Source organism: Triticum aestivum, chromosome 5A, assembly GCF_018294505.1.
Source record: "Triticum aestivum cultivar Chinese Spring chromosome 5A, IWGSC CS RefSeq v2.1, whole genome shotgun sequence".
Taxonomy (NCBI): Eukaryota; Viridiplantae; Streptophyta; class Magnoliopsida; order Poales; family Poaceae; genus Triticum; species Triticum aestivum.
In genome coordinates, this window is record NC_057806.1 from 514,189,009 (window position 1) to 514,200,306 (window position 11,298).

Genomic DNA, 11,298 nt, shown 5'->3' on the forward strand with positions numbered 1-11,298 from the left:
AATATGATGAATTTTATTCGGAGACTAATCTTCTATTGTATTCGATGAATCTGCTGTTGCTGTGTGCTACTGTCTATATTCTGTCAAATAATATATTTTGTAACCTGTGCAAAAATCAGAAAAGTAAAAAAAATCAAATATTCATACTAATGGCGCATCACCACAAGGTGTGCCATTAGTATGCCAAAGGATAATAATGGCGCATCAAGACAGAGTGCGCCATTAGTATGACAAAGCAGATGGTTACATATGGCCCCCCGGGAGGCATACTAATGGCGCATGGTGTTACATACTAATGGTGCACTTCCTGATGCGCCATTAGTAAAAAATTCTAGTGGCGTGATACTAATGGCGCACCAGTAGTGCGCCATTAGTAGGCAAAACCGGTGCGCCATTAGTAGGCCTTTTCCTAGTAGTGATACATGCTCTTATGACTATGAGATTATGCAACTCCCGAATACCGGAGGAACACTTAGTGTGCTATCAAACGTCACAACATAACTAGGTGATTATAATTATGCTCTACAGGTGTCTCCGATGGTGTTTGTTGAGTTGGCATAGATCGAGATTAGGATTTGTCACTCCGATTGTCGGAGAGGTATCTCTGGACCCTCTCGGTATTGCACATCACTATAAGCCTTGAAAGCAATGTGACTAATGAGTTAGTTGCGGGATGATGCATTATGGGACGACTAAAGAGACTTGCCGGTAACGAGATTGAACTAGGTATGATGATACCGACGATCGAATCTCGGGCAAGTAACATACCGATGACAAAGGTAACAACGTATGTTGTTATGTGGTTTGAATGATAAAGATCTTCGTAGAATATGTAGGATCCAATAGGAGCATCCAGGTTCCGCTATTGATTATTGACCGGAGATGTGTCTCGGTCATGTCTACATAGTTCTCGAACCCATAGGGTCCGCACGCTTAACGTTCAATGGAGATTTGTATTCTGAGTTATGTGATTTGATGTACCGAAGGTTGTTCGGAGTCCCGGATGAGATCACGGACATGATGAGGAGTCTCGAAATGGTCGAGGCGTAAAGATCGATATATTGGAAGGCTATATTCGGACATCGGAATGGTTCCGAGTGATTCGGGCATTTTCAGAGTACCGGAGAGTTTTGGGAATTCGCCGGGGGAAGTAGTGGGCCTTAATGGGCCTTCCGCGAAAGGAGAGAAGGGCCTCAAGGGTTGCTCCCCCCCATGGCAAGTCCGAATTGGACTAGGGAGTGGGCGGCGCCCCCCTCTCTTTCCTTCTCCCTCTCCTACTCCTTCCCTCTCTCCGCTCTTGGAAAAGGAAGGGACTCCAACTAGGATTGGGAATCCTAGTTGGACTCCCCCTATAGGCGCGCCGCTCCTAGGCCGGCGTTCTCCTCCTCCCTCCTTTTTATACATGGGCAGGGGGCACCCCAAAGGCACTCCAAGATTTGTCTTAGCCATGTGCGGTGCCCCCCTCCACACTTACACACCTCGGTCATATCGTCATAGTGCTTAGGCGAAGCCCTGCGCCGGTAACTTCATCATCACCGTCGCCACGCTGTCGTGCTGACGGAACTCTCCTCCACCCTCAACTGGATCAAGAGACCGAGGGACATCATCGAGCTGAACGTGTGCTGAAAACGGAGGTGTCGTACGTTTGGTACTTGGATCGGTTGGATCGCGAAGATGTTCGACTACATCAACTGCGTTATTAAACGCTTCCGCTTTTGGTCTATGAGGGTACGTAGACACACTCTCCCCTCACATTTCTATGCATCTCCTAGATAGATCTTGCTTGATCGTAGGTAAAATATTTTGAAATACCGTGTTCCCCAACAGCAGGGCAGGGCGGCGGCAGGGCAGGGTAGGGGCGGCGGCAACGCAGGGGAAGGGGGCCAGAGCTCACTGTTGTGGCGTCGGGGCAGGGAGCAGCGGCGGTGGGGCAGGGGCGGGAAAAGCAACGGCAGCAGCGACGGTGTCGGGGCAGGGCGCGGTGAGGGGAGCAGACCTGGGACAGTGTCGGGGCAGCCTGGCGGCGTGGTCGAGGAGAGGAAGAGGAGAAACTGTAGTAGTGTTTGGAAAAATTTCTAAGTCTGCGCTTATATATAGAATCCTTTAGTCCTGGTTGGTGGCTCCAACCGGGATCAAAGGCCCCCCTTTCGTCCCGGTTGGAGCCACCAACCGGGACTAAAGGTCAATTTCAGCAGGGCTGCTGAAATTGACCTTTAGTCACGGACGAAAGGGGTTGCTGCCACAAGCAAAAGTTTAGTCTCACCTCGCTAGTTGAGAGGGGCTCGGAGTGGTTTAATGTTGGGGAACATAGTAATTTCAAAAAAATCCTACGCACATGTAAGATCATGGTGATGCATAGCAACGAGAGGGAAGAGTATCGTCCACGTACCCTCGTAGACCGTAAGCGGAAGCGTTACGAGAACGCAATTGATGTAGTCGAACGTCTTCACGATCCGACCGATCCAAGTTCCAAACGCACGACACCTCCGAGTTCAGCACACGTTCAGCTCGATGATGTCCCACGAACTCCGATCCAGCAGAGCTTCATGGGAGAGTTCCGTCAGCACAATGGCGTGATGACGATGATGATGTTGCTACCAACGCAGGGCTTCGCCTAAGCACCGCTATGATATGATCGAGGTGGATTATGGTGGAGGGGGGCACCGCACACGGCTAAGGGATCAACGTTCAACTTATGTGTCTATGGGGTGCCCCCTGCCCCCGTATATAAAGGAGCTAGGGGGAGGCGGCCGGCCAGGAGGAGGGCGCGCCAAGGGTGGAGTCCTACTCCCAACGAGAGTAGGACTCCCTCTTTTCCTAGTTGGAGTAGGATGGGAGAAGGAAGGGGGAGAGGAAGAGAAGGAAAGGAGGGCGCCGCCCCCCTCCTTGCCCAATTCGGACTAGAGGGGGAGGGGGCGCGCGGCTGCACTTGGCCGCCCCTCCACTTCTCCCACTAGGGCCCATGAGGCCCAATTAACTCCCCGGGGGGTTCCGGTAAACTCCCGTACTCCGGTATATGTCTGAAACCTTCCGGAACCTTTCCGGTGTCCAAACATAGTCATCCAATATATTGATCTTTATGTCTCGACCATTTTGAGACTCCTCATCATGTCTGTGATCATATCCGGGAGTCCGAACTACCTTCCGTACATAAAAACACAAAAACTCATAATACCGATCGTCACCGAACTTTAACCATGCAGACCCTACGGGTTCAAGAACTATGTAGACATGACCAAGACACATCTCCGGCCAATAACCAATAGCGGAACCTGGATGTTCATATTGGCTCCCACATATTCTATGAAGATCTTTATCGGTTAAACCGCATAACAACATACGTTGTTCCCTTTGTCATCGGTATGTTACTTGCCCGAGATTCGATTGTCGTTATCTCAATACCTAGTTCAATCTCGTTACTGGCAAGTCTCTTTACTCGTTCCGTAATACATCATCCCACAACTAACTCATTACTTACAATGCTTGCAAGGCTTATAGTGATGTGTATTACCGAGTGGGCCCAGAGATACCTCTCCGACAATCAGAGTGACAAATCCTAATTTTGATCTATGCCAACTCAATAAGTACCATCGGAGACACCTGTAGAGCACCTTTATAATCACCCAGTTACGTTGTGACGTTTGGTAGAAAACAAAGTGTTCATCCGGTAATCGAGAGTTGCATAATCTCATAGTCATAGGAACATGTATAAGTCATGAAGAAAGCAATAGCAGTAAACTAAAACGATCAAGTGCTAAGCTAACGAAATGGGTCAAGTCAATCACATCATTGTCCTAATGATGTGATCCCGTTAATCAAATGACAACTCATGTCTATGGTTAGTAAACTTAACCATCTTTGATTAATGAGATAGTCAAGTAGAGGCAAAGTAGTGACATTCTGTTTGTCTATGTAATCACACATGTACTAAGTTTCCGGTTAATACAATTCTAGCATGAATAATAAACATTTATCATGATATCAGGAAATAAATAATAACTTTATTATTGCCTCTAGGGCATATTTCCTTCATTTAAAAGCGTCGCTGCCGCTACCCTCTCGAGCTCCTCTCTAATGCAGGCAGTACATGCCTATCTGACATCCTGTTGGGCCTGCTTGCACTGCGGGCCTGCATCCTGACCCATTTCTAGGGTTTCTAGTCGTATGCAGGCCGTGATGGCTAGTAGGTGGGCCTTTTTTTATATGTTATGTTTTTAATATTTTTAATGTTATTTTTTGCATATGTTATCTTAGTTATATAATTTAGTTGCATAAATTTTATATAATTTTAGTTGCATAAGTTTATTTCTTATTGATTCTTTTTAGTTGATTCCTTCTGCTATTAGAGTTTTATAAAAACTTTTTAGTTTTCTATTAAAGTTTGTAACAAAAAATACTTATGAATTTTTTACTATTAAAGTTTTTAACAAATAAATACTTTCATAATTTTAGTTAATATTATTTTGATTCTTTTTGCTAGTGCGGAATATTATATTTAATTGATTCTTTTTAGTTCATTCTTTTTTATATTAGAGTTTTATAAAAGGTTTTTAGTTCATTCTTTTTGCTATTAGAGTTTTATAAAAACTTTTTACTTCATTTTTTGCTATTATTTCATTCTTTGAGCTAAATGACTTTGAAATTGAAAAGCACTATAGATGAACTCTGAAAAGGTTGAAAATTGGCATGGTATCATCATTTCACCCACATAGCATGTGCTAAACAGTTGAGAGGGTTACGGCAAAAACTGGATGCACTTCGTGTACAAAATGGACAATCTCTTTCAAAGTATCACGGTTTTAGACGAAAACTCATCTGTTAGAAAGGTATTTCATTTTTTTAACTTATTTCAACTCCAGACTTTTTGTGCGTTCCACATGCACCATTCAAAGCCACATCATCAATTTTGAACCCTTTCTGACTTCATTTGGTATTTTTCATGCATTTATTGATTTTTTTAGCTAAATGACCCTAAAATTATAAAACACTACAAATGAACTCTAAAAAGGTTGAAAGTTGGCATGGTATCATCATTTCACCCACATATCATGTGCTAAAAGTTGATAGGATTACGGCAAAAACTGAATGCACTTCGTGTATAAAATGGACAATCTCTTTCGAAGTATCAGGGTTTCGGACGAAAACTCATCTACTACAAACGGATTTCTTTTTTCTTCGTGTAATCAAACCCATCATCAGAATAGTTGTGGAGACAAAGTCTTCATTTTTTTCGCGTGTGTCCCTTGCTTATTGCGTCGTAATCATGAATAATCTTCATCGTTCAACAGGGTGCTTGGGTCAGCCTTCACATTGAAGGGAGGAATTTCATGAAACTTTTCATAGTCTTCAAACATGTCTGTCTTTCCCTCTACACCCATGATGTCTCTTTCGCTCAAAAAACTATGTGGCGCTTTAGCTCATCGTATGATATATATCTTTTCTTTTTCTCGGTTTGGTAGATATGTCCTTCACATAGAAAACCTGGCCACATCATTGGCTAGTACGAATGGTTCGTCAGTATACCCAATATTGTTCAGATCCACTATTGTCATTCCGTACTGTGGGTCTACCTGTACCCCGTCTCCTGATAGATTGACCCATTTGCACCAAAACAAAGGGACCTTAAAATCATGTCCATAGTCAAGTTTATATATGTCCACTATGTAACCATAATATGTGTCTTTTCCTCTGTTGGTTGCTGCATCAAAGCGGACACCACTATTTTGTTTGGTGCTCTTTTGATCTTGGGCGATTGTGTAAAATGTATTCTCATTTATCTCATACCCTTTGTAAGTCAATACAATCGAAGATGGTGTCCTGGTCAACAAGTACAGCTCATCTCCAACAATGTTGTCGCCCATATGTGTTAACAACCAACTGCTGAAAGTCATGATGTGTTCACATGTAATCCACTCGTCACACTGCTTCGGGTGTTGGAGCGCAGAATATTCTTATGTTCCTTGACATACGGGGTCACCAAGTTAGAATTCTATAGAACTGTGTAGTGTGCTTGAGCCCAAGAATGCCCGTCCCTGCATATTATTGAGTCGGCGACGAGATCGGCGCGGGCGATCGACGACGGTGAGGACGAGGACGGGACGGGACACCTCACGTGCAAGCCTAGACAAATCTTGAGAAAAATGAAGTTTGAAGGTCGAGATTGGAGAGGAGAAAGCTTAAGTGTGGCTCGGGCATTTCATCGAACACCTCATGTGCATGCATAGAAGGGAGAACAGAGTAGCGCATGCACACACCTCCCACACAGCCACAAAACAGAGCAGAGGGTGGGCAGGAGCGAGGGTATATATAGACATCTCTTTATTCCCGGTTGGTGGCTAGAACCGGGACAGAAGCCTGCTCTTTAGTCCCGGTTCCAGCCATCAACCAGGACTAAAGGGGTTGCGCCAGGAGCAAGGCCATTTGGTCTCGGTTCGTGTCTAAAACCGGGACCAAAGGGGTCAGACTAACCGGGACCTGTGAGCCCCAAGGCCCGGCCGGTGCCCTGGCCTCACGAACCGGGACTGATGCACCCATTGGTCTCCGTTCGTAACAGAATCGGGATTAATGCTTTTATCTGGCCTGGAACAAAGCCCTGTTTTCTACTAGTGTTTCATTCATTAATATAAGTGAATTTAAACATGGGCACAACTATGATGCAACTTTGACGGCTACATCTCATATGAATACGTCTAGAAAGTTGTAGCATTATAGCTAGAAATGATCAATATATTTTCCATGAAAAATACAATGGTATTATTTATATCCAGCAAATCTAAGGCATGTACTAAGCATCTGCTTTAGTTGGTTCGTGAATCCGGTAATCTCCATTTGAAGTGCCTTCCCCAGCTGCAGCTTTGTCACCAGGGGCGGAGCCAGAAAATTTGACCATTGGGTTCACTCATTCACTCTTTATGAGAATTTGTTAATAACTTATGAACATTAAAGTCTAATTGCAACAAAAGTATAACACCCAGAAACAATATAACGGAAAACAAATATAGTATCATGTATCACATATTGTGTTGCATTAAAAAACTGAAGAGTGCAAGACATACCGGTTTGATAAAATTGTGATAACACTTGTCTACATATTATAAATAATAGAGTAGTATCAAATAACTTTGTAGCTCCAGGTTTAGCTTCTCATCTTCCTGAAACATTAATGATAAGTTAGTTAGACAAGTTTAAAATAAGTACCATCAAGCAACTGAAGTTTGTAAAGTCATTCACATTTTAGAATGACCCCTTTCGATTTTTCATCACCTCAAAAAGATTAAACATTGCATCGTTACTGATGGTAGAAAATATGTCTTTCTCAATATAGTAAATTAGAGAGTCACTCATGAACCGATCACCCATTTTATAGCGTAACTTTTTGTTGGTAACATTCATAGCTGAAAAGCATCTCTCCATTTTAAACCGAATCAAACAAAGCATTAAGATGTACTTGATTTTGCTTTCTTGTAAGATCAGTTATCTTATCCATAGCAACCTGAATTGATTGATCTTGATTCATAAAGGTATCACATCTTTTTATTGCTACATTATGAAAGCTATTGACACTACTTTTACTCAGACGAGTATCTAGTCTGCTTTTCTTGTTCCAGCAGTTGTCATTAATTGCAAATGCATCACTTCTTGATTGCCCCTCATTGTAATCTCTGAAAAGGTAGGAGCACAAACAAAAGGCCTTATGCTCCCTGTCACTATACTCAAGCAAACGACCATATTCATCAAACCAAATCTAGTTTAAATCTCTGTTGAGTATCTCCAATCTCCCTCTACGGGTAATAAAAATTAAGTGGTGGCATGTAACGTCCCCTCGTTAAATATTGGAGCCTAATCTCATCTTGCTTCTTTAGATTGCTTGTGTACTCTGAAATCCTTTTTCGATCAGCCTGATCAGAAGGCAACTCATCTAAGTTAAGTTCTGTGTGAATAGTAGGTTTCGGGAGACTAGTTGCACTCACATGTGATGCACTTTATTTGCTTACTCTAATGGGTGACCTTATATGTGCGTGTATCTTTAACCGGATCTGGTGACTGAGTTTTCTTCGAATAATATCGCTCCATAGCCTAGATCAATCAAAGTCCACAGAAAAAAAAAATAGGGCAAAAAATCACTATTGTACATTCGTACTAATAGGCTATTAGCTAGATAGAATATAGTATATGAAAGTAGATGACGAGATGTGATAACATAATCCAGTTACCTCAAATTTTGGGCTACAAGTGTTGCAGCTGGCAGACTGCTTGTCGCCGGCGTGCGGCGGCCGAGGCGCCGAACAACACGAGCAGACAGAGGAGACATGCGATTTGGAAAACGAGCGGACGACGAGACTTGCGTGTGGCTTCGTGCTTACATGACTAATCACAAGGGGCCTGCTAATCACGATTTAGGCCATGGACTCCTTGTGGGCTTTTGGCCCTTTGCGTGGCTTTTTTTTAGGGTGGCCCTTGCATAGCCGTTCACATGGCCCTCGCGTTATTTGATGGGGTCAGGCAGGATTTTTTACTGGGTTCAGATCAGGCAACCACGTACATACATACACGTACGAGGCAAAAGTTGTTGGGTTCACTTGAACCCAACGCTTCTATGTTGGCTCCGCCCCTGTTTGTCACCACAACTTGTGATGATGAGTTCGGTTAGGTTCCGCTTCCGCAAGGACTCCACACCACACAATCCCTTCTTACCATCAAACAAATTAATACATCTCCCCACTCGAAGTTTCTCAAGAGTTGGCAACGCGCCATTGTTGATCTGTATAGTGTTGAGTTTCTCCAGGCTTTCAATGTAAAGCACTTTGAGATTTTGGAATGTACCTTTGCTGAAACATATAGACTCCTCGCCGAAAGACTCCTCCCAGAGAGCAAGAAGAGTTATATTCGGCAATTTTCCGATCACCTCGATGTCCACCTGCCTCAGTTGTGTCCGAAGCAACTTAAGCTTGGCTAAATCGTTGAGGGAGCTCATCCAATTAGGGAGACGACCTAAACGACCACATAGCCTTAGTGACCGGAGATGCTCTGTTGGCGATTCCTTCATGTTCTCCAGAAAAACAAGCGACTCGGAGCGCACTTCAAGCCGTTCCAGCCGAACAAGCCTTTGCAATCGAGATGCACAATTCCCTCGCTACTTCATTGCCCCCGTCAAAATCCAACGCCAGCCGATGCAGGTTGGTCAACGTCCTCAGCTTCTTTGCCGCTTCGCTGTCTTGTGCAATATGCACCAGCCTTAACACGAACACGGAGATTCACACCGTTCGTCGCAGCTCTTACACTGAACTGGCCTGCATAACACGAACACGGAGATTCACACCGTTCGTCGCAGCCACCACCACGCACGCAGAGCATGTCTGCCAGGGTCTCCAAGATGTTCTTCTTACATCTGCATGCGTTCTTCTTTTCTCGTATCTTCTCTGCTAGGTCTTGGGCAAAGCTGACGCCACCACGAAGGTAACACAGCTTCTCCTTATCGATGACACCAGCTGGCAAGTGTGTCACCTTTGTGTCTCTAACATCTAGTGTCTCCAGACAACTAAGCTTCCGCAGAGATGGAAATCTTGAAATATGTGTTCCTCGCAGACCAAGGTACCTTAAATGGGGTAATTGTCCAATATACCTGAGATCATTATTCTCCAAACCAATTGTGTCCTCCAAGTCAAGAACCCTCAACATCCGCAGTTTAGGGGTGACGAGGGACATAGGATACTCTCCAAAGAAGGTCAAGGACCGTATAATACGTAAGTTTACACCTGTCATTATCTTCTCGTGCCTCTTCCATGTTTTCACTACCAAATGGCGTGTATTACTTGGCGGAGACCTTTTGCAATGCTTGTCCATGATGAAGTGCTGATTCTCATCAATATACTTGGACAAGATTATGTGGAGTACTAGGCCATGAACACAACAACGTTCACTTGACATGCTAGCGATGGCCGTGTCCGAAGGCTGGATCATGTTCCGCTTGATGAGCTCATCGTACAGACTACATGCAACTTCATCGACGGTCAGGCCATATAGAATTTTTATGTAGCCTTCTGCCATCCACCGCCGCAGTAAGCGGGCACGCCTGATCTGATAGTTCTTGGGGAAGAGACTCATGTACAATAAGCAGGACTTGACATGATATGGTAGCCTGTCGTAGCTCAAGGAGATGACTCTCATGATATCAATCTCAGACGGTAACCCTGACCCAAGGTGCTCTTGCAAATTCATCCACTCCCTGCTTATGTTGGGACTATTAGCCAACATACCTCCTACGGTACCTATGGCAAGCGGAAGGCCTTGACATTGCTATAAGACAAGATCGGCTTGGTTTGCCATATCACTCGGCAACTTATATTCGGCATTCTTGTACACCTTGAATTGAACAAATAACAGTAAATAAGAAACTAAAATCATGATAAGCTACTGTATATATCTATGATCATTTAGTTTACTTCAAAAAAAAAAGAGAAATGAGAAAAACATAGCCCCTAAGTCCCTATACCTCTATGAATAGTGAACTCCCCCACAGCTCATTTTTGCTTCTTGAAGAGACCATGTAGGTAGGTTCCTCTAGTTTTTCCCAACAAATATTTCCCAAAACTCCGCACAGTTCATCCCCCTTTCCATTTAATTTCTTAAATGGAAATACAAAGTTCACACCAGCAGCAGGTTGGTGCATTGCCAGGAAACCTGCTACGGATGCTCGGCTAAACATCTGTTATGGGGCGAAAACCTGACAACACAACACCTCATAGTTCTAGTTCTATCATGCCATGTGATCTCAATTATCATTGATTTTGGAATAATAATTCTACAGTGCTCCATCCGTCCCTAACATGGCGCCTATTAGATTTTTTGAAGTCAAACTTTATAAACTTTAACTAAATTTCAGAGTAATTCTAAATTAGATTTATACAAAAGGCTTAATTAATTTTGTCACACTCTGATGAATAATTAATAAAGTTGGATGTGTGCATCATGTTGATGCAGAGGCCGGGGTAATCCTTCTTTTCGAAAAAATATATAGAAGGCTTAATGCTTATGAAAGAAAACAATATACAGAGTGTAAATTTCTGGGATTATTATTCCTGAGTAGATGATCTTGCCAGTTGGGAAAAAAATGTAACTGTTGACTTAATTGTGCGAATAAAAATTACAAAGCCGAAGGAACCAGCAGGGTTAGCGAGCTGTGAGCTGACCTTTTGGCACAGTAGTTTCCGGGCCTTCTTTGGTGGGAGTGGCTTCAGCTCGTACACGTCCTCCCCAGCGCACCGCCGGGGAACATCCTCTCGCCGTGTCGTCACGACC

The 11,298-nt window shown here is 43.7% G+C and overlaps 1 protein-coding gene and 1 pseudogene across 1 annotated transcript in view; both read right to left on the bottom strand.

The window, feature by feature from the left end:
* Positions 1-8,575: 8,575 nt before the first annotated feature.
* Positions 8,576-10,341, bottom strand: LOC123101466 (disease resistance protein PIK6-NP-like; annotated as a pseudogene).
* Positions 10,342-10,867: 526 nt separating this feature from the next.
* The window catches only part of LOC123101467 (putative disease resistance RPP13-like protein 3), a 1,557-nt gene continuing 1,126 nt past the window's right edge, over positions 10,868-11,298 (bottom strand). Inside the window, exon 2 of the mRNA XM_044522912.1 lies at positions 10,868-10,871. Coding sequence (XP_044378847.1) covers positions 10,868-10,871 — 4 coding nt within the window. The remainder of the gene's footprint in view (positions 10,872-11,298) is intronic.